General features: G+C 41.7%; 6 protein-coding genes across 6 annotated transcripts; 2 read left to right on the top strand and 4 right to left on the bottom strand.

The window, feature by feature from the left end:
* Positions 1 to 447: 447 nt before the first annotated feature.
* K450DRAFT_192241 (uncharacterized protein) lies at positions 448 to 2972 on the top strand (the record flags this gene model as incomplete). The annotated part of the gene is made up of 6 exons (XM_051584464.1): positions 448 to 999; positions 1062 to 1187; positions 1250 to 1349; positions 1416 to 1640; positions 1706 to 2009; positions 2069 to 2972. Coding segments are annotated over exons 1-6 (2085 nt in total), but the record flags the coding sequence as incomplete, so codon positions are not given.
* A 303-nt stretch (positions 2973 to 3275) lies between these two features.
* On the bottom strand, positions 3276 to 4447 carry K450DRAFT_255595 (uncharacterized protein). Its single transcript, XM_051591366.1, has one exon. The coding sequence runs from the start codon at positions 4074 to 4076 to the stop codon at positions 3411 to 3413; it is 666 nt and encodes a 221-aa protein (XP_051441675.1). The 5' UTR covers positions 4077 to 4447; the 3' UTR covers positions 3276 to 3410.
* K450DRAFT_255596 (uncharacterized protein) lies at positions 4033 to 4699 on the bottom strand. Its single transcript, XM_051591367.1, has 4 exons — positions 4614 to 4699; positions 4463 to 4550; positions 4154 to 4394; positions 4033 to 4060 (listed from the first exon to the last, which is right to left on the bottom strand). Exons 1-4 carry the CDS (start codon positions 4656 to 4658, stop codon positions 4051 to 4053), a joined length of 384 nt encoding a protein of 127 aa, XP_051441676.1. The 5' UTR covers positions 4659 to 4699; the 3' UTR covers positions 4033 to 4050.
* Positions 4700 to 5763: 1064 nt separating this feature from the next.
* K450DRAFT_255605 (uncharacterized protein) lies at positions 5764 to 9999 on the bottom strand (the record flags this gene model as incomplete). The annotated part of the gene is made up of 10 exons (XM_051591368.1): positions 5764 to 6194; positions 6263 to 6354; positions 6430 to 6555; positions 6621 to 6829; positions 6895 to 6982; positions 7052 to 7441; positions 7515 to 7977; positions 8045 to 8115; positions 8179 to 9548; positions 9627 to 9999. 10 exons carry the CDS (start codon positions 9994 to 9996, stop codon positions 6050 to 6052), a joined length of 3324 nt encoding a protein of 1107 aa, XP_051441677.1. The 3' UTR covers positions 5764 to 6049.
* Positions 10000 to 10149: 150 nt separating this feature from the next.
* Positions 10150 to 12528, bottom strand: K450DRAFT_255610 (uncharacterized protein). Its single transcript, XM_051591369.1, has 7 exons — positions 12400 to 12528; positions 12241 to 12312; positions 11998 to 12159; positions 11742 to 11922; positions 11304 to 11671; positions 11058 to 11232; positions 10150 to 10980 (listed from the first exon to the last, which is right to left on the bottom strand). Exons 1-7 carry the CDS (start codon positions 12475 to 12477, stop codon positions 10352 to 10354), a joined length of 1665 nt encoding a protein of 554 aa, XP_051441678.1. The 5' UTR covers positions 12478 to 12528; the 3' UTR covers positions 10150 to 10351.
* A 119-nt stretch (positions 12529 to 12647) lies between these two features.
* Positions 12648 to 13891, top strand: K450DRAFT_255615 (uncharacterized protein). Its single transcript, XM_051591370.1, has 5 exons — positions 12648 to 12871; positions 12930 to 13076; positions 13157 to 13233; positions 13312 to 13686; positions 13754 to 13891. Exons 1-5 carry the CDS (start codon positions 12672 to 12674, stop codon positions 13837 to 13839), a joined length of 885 nt encoding a protein of 294 aa, XP_051441679.1. The 5' UTR covers positions 12648 to 12671; the 3' UTR covers positions 13840 to 13891.
* The last annotated feature ends 1438 nt before the right edge of the window (positions 13892 to 15329 follow it).

Raw genomic sequence — 15329 nt, forward strand, 5'->3', positions numbered from 1 at the left:
TCACCACGTAAGTTTTAACTTCCTATCAGAAGTTCAGATATTTCACAGCACTAATCCTGTTTTCTCTCAAAGGAACTTACTCGCCCCGCCCATCCGAACACGATGCGGCGGCTGGCACCCTGGTTAGGCCAGGAATACCAATGATCCTTCGGAGGAGGGTATGTGTAGTTTTCTATGTTTTGCATTTCATTCATTTTCTGACGATTGCCTTTCAAAACCACCTATATCTCCTCTATCTTATCTGTGAGTATATCTGTTTGAATCTGTTACTCCTGCCATGCTTAAGTTACTAATGATTTCGAAAATAAATTTTCAGGCTCTCTGCTCTGATATCGTGATCTTAATTTATTTTTGTATTGGCGCAAAATAATTGTTAATAAACAGTATATGGAAGACAATGTAGGACCTAAGGTTCTGCTTTTAAGGAGATGCCGCTCTTCGTTGGAACCATACTGTCCATAATAAGAGTCATGCCTTGAACAAAAGAATTTCTGCCCGCCTCAATGGGAAGTGACTGCGCTACAACTGGGATTTTTAAAAAAAATTGAACGGAGATCAACTAACCTCTAGCAATGGCCATGCAACCGTCTGCGATCCTGGACACAAGCTTGTCAAAACGCAACAATGTTGCCGCATTACTGGCTAGAGAGATCGTTTTTCGGGAAGCACGACAGCCCGATCACAAAATGGAAGCTCTAAGAAAAAAGTACACTCCAATCAATGAGACGCAGCTGAAAGCAGGTTCCTTACCGAGCAACGGTGCAGAGGACGAAGAATCGTTCGACCACATTGCTCTAGTGGATGAAAATGGGTTTGAAAGAGCAGCGAAGCAGCTCTTTGATCCAAGTCGACTTCAATTAACCTGGAAAAATATCCAACCAGTTGGCTTAGGCATTCAGAACCTCGGCAACACATGCTTTCTTTCCTCCACCCTCCAAGCCTTAACATATGTACCCGCATTTGCTCAATACCTTTTATCTGAACAGCATGGAAGATCATGTAAGTTAGAGTAATTCAAACATGTAGAATTAATGAGTCGAGTGGCTGATCCGTCACACAAGGCAAATTTCATGACTTTTGTGTCTTATGTGCACTTGAGCAGCACGTCAAACAAGCATTGGAAAGAGTACCTGATAACACTGTTGATAATTCCATATCACCCACCAAACTTGTTGGTAAAATTAGAGGTAAGCAGACTTTATTCGCTTCAATGGCATATGCAGTACAGTATAATCTGACATCACTTCAGCTATTGCAAGTACTTTGAAGCCAGGAAGGCAGGAGGATGCGCATGAATTCTTGAGACATTTGCTGCAGGCGGCCCAAAAATGTTGTTTGGATGCTCATGGGTAAAGCCATCTCATTTTGGGTGAAAGCGGATACGGATCGATGTGGTTTCTGATAATTTCATTTAGCATGATAGATCAACGAAGCCAAGAAACAACATTTCTGTATCAAGTTTTTGGAGGGTATCTACAAAGCCAAATTGAGTGCTTCCGATGCAAGAATATTACCAAGTCTTTTGAAGCTTTCTTGGATTTGAGTGTAGACATTCACAGCGGCAAATCCTTGTCACGAGCCCTTGATGAGTTTACAAACTTTCATCAAATGAGCGACGACAACAAATACCATTGTGAAAAGTATGTTACACTTCATTCGTAATGCAGTGTCTTGATTTGAGGCTAACTGAAGTTTGTCCTTTCAGCTGTGATGACAAAGTTACTGCCAGAAAGAAACTGACAATCTATAAGGCACCAAAGACTTTGACCATTCATCTCAAGAGGTTCTCATTCCAAGACGGCCACATTAGCAAGGTCGATAAGATGATCACATATAAAGAGCAACTCGATATCCGGCCACATATGACGGAAGGACAAGAAAAAAATGTTCCTGGTATTCATAAGTTATTGGCAGTCATTGTACATTCTGGAGCTACGACGCATTCTGGCCACTATGTTGCATATATAAAGAGCTCAAATGGACTGTGGTACTGCATGAATGATACTTCTGTAAGTTACATAATGGGCATTAATATCAAATGCTACAATACTAACGCCAGTGAATGCAGGTTCAGCAAGTTAGCACTCAAACCGTTCTAAATCAAAAGGCATATATACTGTTTTATGGCCTGGAAAAATCTGAACTGAAAAATGGTACCAGCAAAGACACCACTGACAAGAAGGAACCCAAGAAAAAGACAAAGGTGAAGGAGACAATGGCAGTCCGAGAAAACAATCAGACTCCCGATCTGGAAAGTAGCGAGGTGTCGGATATGCTTGGAGTCAAAATTAGCAGAAAGGATTTTGCAAAAACGGCTTCAGCCGTACCGCAAAAACCGGTGAGCGAAACAAAGGCATCTCCAAAGATGATGACGAACAAGGAACGCAAGCTACTTCGTAAACAGAAGATTGAAGAGGCAAGACTTGCTCGTCAACAAGAAAACGCGCAAGCCAGCACAGAAGAATTTAAACTTGACCAAGGTGACCTGTCCGGACCTAGTGCTGAAATTGAAAAGGCTGTGCACGAATTGAATCAAGTAACTAAGCAAGCCCCAGAGGTGGATGAAGATAAGCTGGAGGAACAAAATAAGCTCAAGGCTGCGATATCAGCTGCTGCTGCACTACCGACGGTCGCCTCATCATCCGCAGTAGTTGTGAATTACAACGACAAAATGGATGACAAGCGTGCTAAATTAGATGCTGTCATTCAACTTGAAGCTGCCATGGGACAGAGCGAAACCGTTAAAAAAGACATCTTTGGTGTTGGTACAAGAAAAGGTCAATTTGGAACGGATGCAATCACTCGCTGGGATGGTGACGATATGGACATTGGAACACCAGTCAACGAGGCGGATCGAGAAGCAGCTCTTCGACGTGGTCAAGGAAGAAAGAAGCGCGTTGATGCTTACGATGTGGACTATGATCGTGGTAAAGTCAAAAAAATCAAGACAAAGAACACCCAGCGATTTGAAGACACAAATAAATTTCAGTTGCAAACGGATGTTGAAAATGCAGTTAAGGTAAGTAAAAATCTGCTATGAATGCGCTCGCATCTATTCCATTTTATCTAATATCGTCGACAGGCAAATCGTCTTAAATATAGACCCAAAGACGCAAAGAAACCCAAAAAGACAACTTAGACCCATTTTTTTTTTAGAACAAACTTGTATTTTAAATTTTTCTGATTTTTGCAATCACTCTATTAATGCGCTCATACCAACATCTCAAAAATTGTACGTTTTGAAACAAATGAAACTGAAATTTTAACAATAATTTGATGATGATTGTGTCTATCACTTTGTAACAAATTTACAAGGGCTAAAGATGTATATCCAACATGATGATTAGATGTAGTTGGGTGTGCGAATTTCTGGGAGAGGGTAGTACTATATCACATTTAAAGCGCTATATTCATGCATCGCGTCTTGTCATAGTTCGCCCCCGCGAAGGAGATCTGCTATATGATGACCGGCGGCGACGATAGGTATCTCTACTACGCCGCCTTTGCCGCGATGATCGATCGGGACTCAAGCTTGATTCCCTTTGCCGTCTAGATGATGGTGAGCTGATATCTCTACGAGATGGGCTTGGGCTGCTCTTTCTCTGCTTGTCGGCTGGGCTTATACTGCGATGGCGTTTGCCGTGTGTGTGAGAACTTCTGCGAGGGCTTCTGCTGTACCTGCGCGGACTCCTACTACGCCTACGTGGACTTCTGCTACGAGATTCATGTTTTCTATTCGTTGATGAGATTTTGCTTGACTTATCCACAATTGTATCATCTCGTCGGGCTGGGCGGCCGCGTTCGTCTCGAACACGGTTTTTATAGTGTCGATCATCTTCGCTTTCATCACTATACAGATCACGAGAATGTTTACGGCTGTGCTTGTGCTTATGTGAGTGCTTCTTTCGCTTCTTCTTATCTTTGCTCTTCTTTTCTTTTCGTCTGCTTTTACTATCTTCCTCGTCAGAACCATCTTGGCGTTGGTCAAGCTGTGGTCTAGCGGTATAATTAATAGGTATGGCGTTCGATGACGAGCCAGGCAAGACTTCCCTAGAAGCACCTGATGATTGCGCCATACGATTATTTGCATTACTGATAGAGTTTGTCTTAATTATCTGATGTAGGCTGTTAAATATTACTTGTTATCACTTACTGTCCGTATCCAAGGCCCTTGTCTTCCATAGTAGGATCTTGATCTTCGTCGTTCATTTTCAAAGCATTCTTGAGGTCTTGTTGAGTGACATTTCCACTCCCGGTGTTCTTTTTCTTGCCACCCAAAGCAACAGCTAGTGCATCAGCTTCTGCTTCCTTTATTCGCCGCAGTTCCTCCGCCGCCGCCCTTTTCTTTGCCTCTTCTGAATTTTTATCCTTAGCATACCAAGTCAAATCCTTGCCTAATGTACAAATATATTTAGCTTTTCACCAACCGATAAACGAAATACGGAACGTAATCAATGTTTACCTTGCTGCCAACGCCCGACCGGTGCCATTAGAGAATGGCCAAGGTAGTTTTCACGAAACTTGTCATCTTTCACTGACTCCCAGGTAAACTGTTTTAGACAAATATTAGCATATTTTTGAACTCAACATATCTCATTAGTCGATGCGCCTACCTGATCCTGACCGCCTCGTACGCCGCCTCTTGTTGGATGGTACATTGTGAAGAGGCCTTGGAGGGACTGTCCTTTGCCGAATTTGAGATTCCGCTTCACTGCAGTGGCTTGGCCCGTGACCACGTTTCTTTGACTAAAAAATTTTTTCGCGTGTCGCATATAAAAATGGTCTGCATCTTCGCAACTTACAGATTTCGCTATCAAAGCAACTAAATGGTAAGCAACACAAATTTCTTAATATAATAATATAGACCTTTCAACGTTGATGAGACAACAATATATCTTTAATCCTGAAGATGCCATGTGGAACAACCAATGGAATTCCTCGATTCTGAGTCGTTCTCCTAGACCATCCTTCGCATCATTCATTTGATTATTACGTATGTTCTAACCTTTTCACCTCAGATTTCAATAGCATTGGCTTAGCAAGTTGCTCATCCATCCGATCCATATAAGGTATTTGTCTTCACTTTTACTATGGCGAAGAGCATAGTAGACGAGCCCCAAGAATTTGGGGCGCACCCGTATGACGATTTGCTTATAGAAATAATCATGAAAAAAGATGATTAGAATCAGTAAACATGCACCACCATCTGACATCGTCTACCATGCTCTAGCCTTCGCGGTCTCATCTTTACCAACATAATTCTAATACATTCTTGAATTTAGATCTCACTCAGACTATATGGAAAGGAGAAATGCTCAATGCTTTCAAAGCCTGTTCAGTGGCGATCGTAAATGGTAAGCATCTCATACTTTTCATTCTTGCTGCATCGAGCTACTGTGGTCAAAAGTGACGCTTCAATGATGAAATATGGAATTTCGAACACGCCAGTTCTGCTTCTGACAATTCTTGAAGAAAATCTCCATCGCTAAACTGAACAAGCACACTTGACCATAGTAGACGCTCTTTGCTTTGTGCAATTTTTTCCGTCTCAACATTACATGTGTATTAACAAAATTTCTATCTACAGTAAGTTTGAAGAAATGTTGATATGGTAAGGGCTATACGACGAGGATCTTCCAAGATTTTAGTCAATGTAGTTTTAAATTTGTAGACTTGTTATATTCTTGCTTGATACTGCACAGTATGCAAGACTAAGCGGTAATAAAAATGCCTTTAAAAAATAATCTAAATCTCCATAAGCCCTCATTTTCTCGTGCGATTACAAAGTTGTTGTATAAATTGAATCATGAAGGTATTGCTCAGTAAGTAGATTGGAGTTCTCCAATTTGCATGATGTCTGTTTTGATGAATATGATTATTTTCTATATGGTGGTGGGTCACTCATGTTAAGGGTTAAATTCTAGATACTGCAAAATGTACATTCATAGCGAAGATTAATATCCTCAAACTCTTGTAAAGTGAAAGACTGGGAAATGATAAAGCAGAAGCTATGTTCTTAAGCGTATCAGTGTTGGTATGGGGAATATAATCATGAAGCGTCCAACTTTGGAGTATTCTTCGGGGGAGTAGCCAGCGTTAGTTGCTGCGCTGCTTCGGCGATGGATGATGAGGGCGCTTGAGTATGCTCCAGAGCTGATAATTTATCGATAAAGTACTGAGCATCACCAATGACCCTGCATTGAAAAGAGTACGCATAAGCCTTACAATATGAGGATGCCGACATTGATTGTTGTGTACTTACCTTTCCTTTCCAGCCGCCGTTGTTACAGTCAATCTGCTGTATTCTTGTGCTAATTGATTAGCAAAGGATGAAAAGACTTGATCCATGACAAACTAGGATGCACATAACGAGTTTGTTAGTCCATTCGGTAAGAAATTTTACAAAGGCAGCCATGAAAGTCGGTATACCTTCAAGTCATGAGGTGGAAGATATTTGTTCAGAACTTTGTGTAGCGTAGTGGTTTCTTTTACTAATGTTTCCATGTATGCACTAGGGGATTTGGCATTTCTGTTCGGTGCATCCCAATTCATTGTCTGTTGCACCTTGAGTCAGTTCTTGAATCGCATATAGTCACTCCATTAAGACATAATACACGTACCTGCATAGACTTCATATGCACATCGAATCTTTCGTTCATAATAGCGATAAGTTTAGCATGGATTTCTCCTTGGTGATTTTGGTAATCCTTGAGCATTCGATCGAATTCAGATAATAAGACGACTTGTTTCTCGGCTATGCATCGTCGTACACATTCTTTCAACAGAGGTATTAACGTTATCATGATACCGACCGATTGTGACGCCAAGGCTAAAATCATGGTTAGTTTATGCTTTGAACCCTTGGAGCCCTTCTAAGGAACTCAAAAAACTTACCAAGATGCCTTGCCGATATATTTTTGAGTCCAGCTGAACGCATCGCACCGGCACCGAGAATGACTTGACAGACTCTTGAGTTGAATAGCTATGTGCACACAAACGTCAGTAACAGCCAAACTATCTGAAGATCGTACAATGGCTGCATATCGTTTACCTTGAGCAGTTCTATCATCTTTTGCATTATATCGACTGTCATGCCGTCTAATCTGATCATACACTTGATATAATCTTCCATCATCTTGATGATGAGCAAGCTACATCCAACAACAAAATAGCTTTGGTCACCAATGTGAAGGAACTTGGTAGGCTCGGATTGGTTTTTGACGGCTCCGGAAGACTGTCCAGTATTGCTGTCAGCAGCAGGAAAGAAAGTCTCCGTCATGAACTTTTTGTCAAGATCCTTTGCGCCTGCCACAGCACTTATCCGTCCAATGATATCTTGGAAGTCTTGTGGCACTTCGGTGGAACTCCATTGCTCGTTCTCGATAAGAAGCGCTTCCTGCTTTGTCCGTTCCATGTGGAAATTATTGATGAATGCCTTTGTCTATTTGGTACGAACAATATCAGAATTCATCCATCCATTTTTTACTAACTAAAAATAGCTTACGATACTGTACCTGCGAAATAATAGCCCCTCGAAGACCAAAGCTCGTCCGACCACACATTTTCTCGCTACTGTTGATGAATGCCCAGGTAGCGTCAAAGAATCGGTAAAAATCGGTTGGATTGAGTTGAGCATTTTGATCGGCGCGCGCGCCAACAAGTTTTGCACAACGGACATGCCCCATATCTGCAACGGCGAAGATGGTAGAGTTTGAATCTTGGATCAAGTCATTCACAACAACTCCATGGCTTTTCTCATGCGGTGGAGAGGACATTTGGTTTTGCGTAGGACTGGTATATGAGTGTGGATCATAGTCATGAAACAGATGTCGTGATTGGGCATCGTCAAACAGTTCTTTCAATATCGAATGATAGCCAATGGACCTCTCAATCGCCGCTATGATGACAGCGTATATGGCAATCAAAGTCTTGAAGAAATTATCGAATGGCATGGATTTAAGTTGCTTAGACAATCCGCTTCTTGAAGGGTTAGTTCATCAAGGCTCTTGCAAAGAAAATACGATTCAAAATCAACAACAAATACCTGCTTTCTTTCGCGGTGCCTATATCTTGTTCATTAGCTTCAGATGCATCCGCAAATGGCAGAGGGTATTGCTAATGGGTACAAAATGATTAGTTTTCGCCATGGGGAAAAAGGAATACTCTGTCGAGGCATACCTTCGTAATACTGGCTTTCAGCTCGCTCAATAGTCGCTCCCGGTATATATGTAGAGACCTCTTCACTTGTTTCGATCGTACTAATCCCATTGTAGCAGGAGCGATACGATCTTTCAACAAATCAAAGTCTTTTGAACGGGTGGTCTCCAGCATTGATGGTGAGCGAACTGACCCATATGTTCTGGATGTTGCGGAAGTGAGAACAGAAACGAGAATTCCTTGCGATGCTGCATCCATGTCCAACCCATCTATATACATGGTGAAGTCGCTAACAAGGCTGTTAATGAAGTCGTGTTCCATGATATTTCCCACAGCAATATACATTTCGTCTAGTTGGGAAGAAAAATTCAACAAAGCTCGAACAGCCTGCATATCCAGCTTTGGTACTAATTTCGAATTTCCAATTTGAGGTCGCCGTACTACTGTTGTGTCCTGCTTGGCGGAAGCATCTTCACCATCATCTTCGTAATCAGTGGAGTCGCTCCCAGACAGCTTTGATTTTGCATCATCAATCAAATCCAATGCCGCAAAGAAGTCTCCTTGATTTAACAATATTTGAATCATTGGTTGGGATGATCGTATTTCCTTGACCATCTGAATGCCATTATATAATAATCCAATGTTTGTTCGACGACGCTGTAAGGATACCACCTTCAACCCCGATTCACATTGCTGCTGCTGAGTTTCCTTCATGTTCTGCCGAATAGAATGGATCTGTGATACACAATCCAACGTTTCTTGATGCAATGCTTGTAAGTTTGAAAGGGCTTCGAAAAATTGGGCAGATCGTTTGGATATTTCTTGAATCAAATGAACTTCGACCGTATCTAGGTAATGAGACAGCTTTTCTTGTAAGATGCTGTTTGTGCTTGTAGGTGGATTAGGTCCACTATGCCCTACGATATCCGCTCCTTCACAGACCGCGTCAAAAGTTCGAGGATTTTCCAACTGAAAATTTGGCTCAAAGAAGATGGATGGAACATTTTCAAGCATGGGCATGTCGTATTCCTGTGACTGAAGGTTTGGCGAAAGCTCCAGGTCATCCAGGTTCTCAAGGGACATAATGTTGGGTATACCATACGGATTACGGCCAATTCCAGGAATGGATTCGTTGCTTTTGTCGTGACCATCCTCTAACAATGGTGGAAGAGTGCTGAATTGAGTATCGGTTGATGAAATATTAGGCGTTCCCTCGGTACCTTGCGTCTTGTTCTGATGGTAACGTTGGTACACGTTGGATATGTAGTTTATATAGGAATCAAAATCGGAGCTTTTGACCTTGGGTATGGACGCGTGCGATACAGGTGGAATCTCAGCTTTTCTTGCTTTTGGCGGTTGAACACTTCGTTTGCCAGGATCGTTTAATACACCTGTATTGTACATCATATCATTGTTAGTTGCTTTCTCCGTTTACAGTGTCGAAGGCTATAGATAAACTTTGAACAAACCCGAGATTGCATTGAAACCGATATCTTTCGTTGTCCAGGGCAACGATGTTTCACTCATTGTACTGAAATTGGCAAACGCAGACTGTCGTCGGCTGTGGCCGCCACTAAGTATACGATTTAACGATCTTCCTTGCGATGAGCCTGAGTGTGATGAAGCAGGCCGGCTCCCAGAATTTGATCTGTGCGGAGATCCTCCCATCAAGTGAGATTCATCTTTGAATGCATGCTCTCTGATATAGTTAGGAGCTGTTGGTTGTCTGGGCGGCAAAGTTGCTGTGATATGAGGAGACCCTGCCAGCGCTGTTAGTTTTGGCGTAGAAGATGAGGCTCGCGGGTCACCATTTGGAGTCCCCGGCGGCGATGTAGGCATTATTGACAGAGAGTTTCAATTTGTAGCGATCACAAAAGGCAGCTTTATGGAGGAAACTCCGGTCACCTATGCCTCAACCCTAAAATATGCTTTCTTTGTCTACCTACCCAGTAAACATCTGGTTGGTCAGTGAACTGAACAATACAGTAATATGTCGCAAACGTATATGATTTATAAAGTACGTCTATTATGAGGTATGGTGTAAAAAGTAGGTGAAGGAAGGTATGAAGTAAGAGGAATCGTGCACATACACCGCGACACCAACAGCATGACAAAAAAGTAAAACGTAGCCTGTAACGCTGTATGTGATATACAGCAAATTCACGAGCGACTATTCACTCATGATGGTACTAGTTTATTCTTCTTCAAGTGTTCCTAGAGAATCTCTTTCACCGCTACGTCTAAGTGAAGGTGATGAACTTCCTGAGCGGGAAACTTGAAGAGAAGAAGCATCCTGCTCCTTATCACTCCAGTCTTCACTTGAATCAGGTTTGGCTGGGTTGTTTGACCAACCCATGACAGTCATCCTTCGCAAGGTTTTAGCCCAACTTCCAGCATTTCCATTTGCTTTCTCCGACAGAGTGCTATGTCTCCTCAGATTCTTCTCAGCTGCAATCGGTTCAGCAATAGGAATTGATGTGTCTGCTTTGCTAACATTGTCATTGGCTTTCTCCTCAACTTCTGCCAGAGCAGCGACAGCAGGATTAGATGCACGAGATCCCCAATATGAGATAGTTCGACGTCGTTGCGCACGATTGTCACTCGACTTTCCAGTATAACCGGTGGACGTAGTTTTAGAAGGCATTGGACCACTGACTTTTGGGAGTGCCTTTGGCTCTGGTTCGGGAGTCTTTGGTTTAGGCGCATCGATACTTAGTACGTCTAACAACTGTTTGTCTGTTACAATCTTCATCAAGATCTTGTTCATGTAAAGTTGAAGGGCTCGATTTGTGTCTTGTAGTGTCTTAACCTCTTCGTTGAGTTCTAATCCACAAAGGAAATTTGAAGGTCAGTAAATGTATATATAAGCCGAACGCATTCAAATGTCCATTTCAACGTACTCTTAATATTTGCATCTTTTTCATCTTGCTCTCTCTCATTTGTCTCCCAGCCAGTTGGCCCCGAAGCCATGTTCAATTCGGCAGCTAAGTTGAGCCCAGTGGTCGTGCTTTGACTAGGTTGCGGCTGTACATCTTGATGGCCAATTTCCTTCTCCTTGTTAGATGCATCAGAAGACTGAAAGAGAAGGTTAAATTTCAAGACCCATAAATGATCAGCCACTCAATCTATTTGGACAGTAATCTTACCTGCATGAACGAGTTGAGCATGATTTCGCCGTTCATTGTTTTTTCGTGTAGTAGCATCTGGTAGCTCTCATTATCCTCCATCAAAGATCTATTTAGCTGTTTTACATTGGTAATTTCATGTTCTAAATGCTTCATTTTCAGGGACTGTAGCTGGAGCTGTGATACATTTTCCTGAACAGCGTTCTTTTGCTTTTCGACTTCTGCTTTGAGGTCTGAAATAAGCTTGTCTTGAGCTTTAATGGTTCTGGAGGCGATTTTCGCTTCTCTAGCAAAACTAGAATCTATTACTGCAAGCTTTGGCGTTCCGATCTCTCCGACGGAACCATTAGCATGAGGTGTCGACATAGATGGCGTCGGACTGACCTCGGCTAAGATGTCATGACAGATGATTAGAATACAATTATAATACATGCCATCTCAAAAAAGACAATAGCTTACATATATTGCCAAGAGACGACCCATACTGTTGTAAGGATCCAGCGCCTAAACTATTGGCCGTAATACTTCTTCGGCGTGGTGTTCTGGGATCACCATTAGCTGCACTAATGGATCTGATTTGGTTGTATAAATCAGCTTCTCTCTGTTGCCACTTGACGCGGTCGTTTTCAAAATTTTCCATCTAAAAGATACCAATGCATAATGAGCTAAGTGCGATCATTTTTTTTTCAGATGTGTCCTTAGGTGTGAAGCATACTTCTACTGTCAGCTTTTTCTCAGCATCCTTCTTTGCCTTAGTGAGTGACTGTGCTTCTTTTCGTGCTGCCACAAGATCTTGGTCTAAGTTATAGATTTGGTTTTCCATTCTAGCTTGTGTATTGCGATAGGTACTAATTTCTTGAGATATTGTATTATATTTCTGATAGAAAGAAAGTTAGGCTCGATAGATAGCATTGCCATGTTTCATAGCTGACAAGTAGAAAGTCAAATTATGTGGTACCTTTGTAAGATAATCGTATTCATTGGTAACTTGCGTATGAGCAGATTCATTTTCTTCAAGATGACCGCGCAGCTATAGTTGTAATGGCATTTGATGAGCCCAAATGTCTTCCGCAAACCGAACATACGAACTATCGGACAGTGCTATTAGGTAGCTTACCTTAGTATTTTCATTGGAAAGCTCATGTATTTGTTTCTGTAAAGCCTCAAGCACCTGTGAGATCTCGTCCTGCGACATTGCAATTAACGTTTACTAGGGTATTGAATGATTAGGGTATGTTGGGGAGAGTTTCAAGGGCCAAAAGAAAAGAAAAAAAAGCGGATGGCCTCTTTCCAGAAATGATGAGCTGGTGTAACCAAAAGGGTAGAATCTTTCAAAGCCTGATTTCCCGCCACTCGCGCCTGTTTCAGCACCTTTTTTTTAACTCTGACATGTCGTCCCACGCTCATTTGCTCCCAAATGGTTACAAAGCCCAAATTGCCCAATGGCTGCAAGAAGATACACCTTCATTTGATTATGGCGGCTACGTAGTTGGCGAATCGGATCAGAAAGCCGTTTTGTATTGCAAAGCTGAAGGTGTTCTAGCAGGCGTACCCTTCTTTGACGAAGTCTTTAAGCAGCTGGACTGCAAGTACGTTAACTTTACCAAAAGTGGTTATGATGGATTATATCTCATTGCCTTATGTTAGAGTCGAGTGGACTGCCCAGGAGGGTGAGTACCTCAATCCTGATGGCAAAATCGCCATTGCTCATGTCTATGGCAAAGCAAGACATTTACTTCTTGGTGAACGAATCGCTTTAAATATTATATCTCGATGCAGTGGAATAGCGCTCAAGTACGTCTCAGCAAATTCATAACGTTAATGTTACAATATCATTCAAGTACGGTGTTTATCTGATGATTAATTGAAATTAGGGCTCACAAAGTTGCACAGTTGCAAAAGGAACGCGGTTTTAAGGGAGTTATAGCTGCCACTCGCAAAACTACCCCAGGTTAGTTAATCTTTATTCTTTATTATAATAATATGAATAGCATGAAAGCTCACCCTGACGCCTGAATTCATCAAACAGGATTCCGTTTGGTTGAGAAGTATGGTGTGCTTGTTGGTGGCTTGGACACTCACCGTATGGATTTATCCTCTATGGTTATGCTTAAAGACAATCATATTTGGGCCCATGGGTCTATCACAAAGGCTGTACAAGCTGCACGCTCTGTGGCTGGCTTTTCTCTCAAGATTGAAGTGGAATGTCAATCGGAAGAGGAAGCTGACGAAGCCATTGCTGCTGGCGCCGATGTCATTATGTTGGATAATTTTACTGGAGACGGCTTGAAGGCAGCTGCTAAGAGTGTTAAGCAGCGATGGGCCCAAAAGGGTGTTAATAACTTCTTGGTCGAAAGCAGCGGTGGCATTACCTACGAGACATGTGCAGATTACTTTTGCGACGGTAAGCTGTCTATTACGTATGCACACCTACAACATATCAAAGTTATAACTGACACTGCTATTACCAGAAATTGACATTTTAAGCATGAGCACAATCACTCAAGGTGTTGGTCATGTAGACTTTTCTCTTAAGATTGTTCCTCAGAAGCAATAAGAGATATCGAAAAGATCTGCTTTATGCTCTGATTTTGTTTTCTCTTTATTTACATCACATCAATCAATAGAAAGCTCCAACAAAATTTCACACAAGAAGTTTTACTAATATCTGTCTGTCAATGCATTTTGAGCAAATGTGTCGTCATTTCTGGAAGCTAGACTCTCAAATTCATCAGCAGTAGAGGCATGAATACCTGCCATATCGCGCCTGGCAGTGTTGTAAGAGCTCTGATTGAATCTTTCGGAGAAAGAGCTGCGCTTTTTGTAGCCGAAGCTTTGGTTCGCTTGCTCAATAGTTTGGGTAGGCTGAGTGCTTGAGCTCATAGTATCCTTTGCTTGATTGAAGCTAGACTTGATATCATCGACAGTGTCGTTGACTGTGCTCTTCAAGTTAGCGTTGCGAGATTCGAACTCACGTTGGAGCTCTACCCGTGACACAATCAACACAATTAATAACATAGTACTTTCCATCATATCGACTGCTTCCTACTCACCAGAATCAGTAGGTTGACGACGAGATCCTGAAAACATATTTTTCTTTTTTAAGTTGTTGAAAATAGACAAAGCAGAATAGCCATGCGAAAATAAAACCCTTTATAACCCTTGGCTGAACATCTGCATGACTCTGGGTTTGAAAATAATCACGTGGTGTCCAATGAAAACTTCATTGTATAATATCATTGAACACGACAATTTGAGAAAGAGCTTCTTGTATGTTACCATCAAGGTTGGTTTTAATCTGGAGTACGCTGATATAGGTTCATTGATCAGTAAAACTGTTGTTAAAAAATGCACTCATATCACCCTTTCGTTTTAGGTTTTTTTGAAACGCACTGCATTTGGTGTTGGCGTTCACCCAAAAAAAAACGTCAGAGGTGCCAAAATTGGCGTGGGTATGTCGCCTCCATTCAAAGCGGGGACCCAGAGGCAAGCAAACATACGGCCAGAAAGTCAGTTCACAATGTATATTCAATATTTCTTAAGTGTATGAGCAGGAGGAGGACCAATCTCTATGCATATTCTTTTGCAAATTCAAGAATACCCGTGATAAAACATTAAATTAAATAATGAAGATAAAACCTTTTGAAATCTATTGGATGCCATTTTTTCACCAGCGGTGTAAAAGTTCTGTGAATGGGTACCCCAGAAATGACATTGGAAAAGGCTAAACAAAGAATCATTTACGTTGTAGCTTTTGGTATCCAGTCATCACGACGTTTGTCAACTAGCGCTTCAACTTCCTTCTGTTTCAGTAGCAGACTTTGTTCTTTGACGAAATTTAAGATGGATATTGTAGGAATTACGTCGTAGTGACGGTCACTGCAAATCATGCTTAAATCTCCTCGACCCGCTATTATTCGACACAAAGCTGTAAAGCTGTACTGCAATCCCATATATCATTTCCATATTTTCCATATTCGTTCTTTACATGTTAAAACGATGTAATATAAATCTCGAATTATTATAGATGAATGAATCCAAAAGCTT

Source organism: Umbelopsis ramanniana (assembly GCF_025399195.1).
Source record: "Umbelopsis ramanniana AG unplaced genomic scaffold K450scaffold_60, whole genome shotgun sequence".
Lineage (NCBI taxonomy): Eukaryota > Fungi > Mucoromycota > Umbelopsidomycetes > Umbelopsidales > Umbelopsidaceae > Umbelopsis > Umbelopsis ramanniana.

Bases quoted from the DNA above. Each gene is read 5' to 3' on its own strand.
- K450DRAFT_255595 (XM_051591366.1), bottom strand. From the start codon at position 4,076: ATGGCGCAATCATCAGGTGCTTCTAGGGAAGTCTTGCCTGGCTCGTCA.
- K450DRAFT_255596 (XM_051591367.1), bottom strand. From the start codon at position 4,658: ATGTACCATCCAACAAGAGGCGGCGTACGAGGCGGTCAGGATCAG. The intron at 4,551-4,613 runs GTAGGCGCATCG...TGTCTAAAACAG, and splicing joins TACGAGGCGGTCAGGATCAG to TTTACCTGGGAGTCAGTGAA. The intron at 4,395-4,462 runs GTAAACATTGAT...TTTGTACATTAG, and splicing joins GGTCGGGCGTTGGCAGCAAG to GCAAGGATTTGACTTGGTAT.
- K450DRAFT_255610 (XM_051591369.1), bottom strand. From the start codon at position 12,477: ATGTCGCAGGACGAGATCTCACAGGTGCTTGAGGCTTTACAGAAACAA. The intron at 12,160-12,240 runs GTACCACATAAT...TCTTTCTATCAG, and splicing joins AATACGATTATCTTACAAAG to AAATATAATACAATATCTCA. The intron at 10,981-11,057 runs GTACGTTGAAAT...TTTGTGGATTAG, and splicing joins AAAAGATGCAAATATTAAGA to AACTCAACGAAGAGGTTAAG.
- K450DRAFT_255615 (XM_051591370.1), top strand. From the start codon at position 12,672: ATGTCGTCCCACGCTCATTTGCTCCCAAATGGTTACAAAGCCCAAATT. The intron at 13,077-13,156 runs GTACGTCTCAGC...AATTGAAATTAG, and splicing joins TGCAGTGGAATAGCGCTCAA to GGCTCACAAAGTTGCACAGT. The intron at 13,687-13,753 runs GTAAGCTGTCTA...TGCTATTACCAG, and splicing joins TGCAGATTACTTTTGCGACG to AAATTGACATTTTAAGCATG.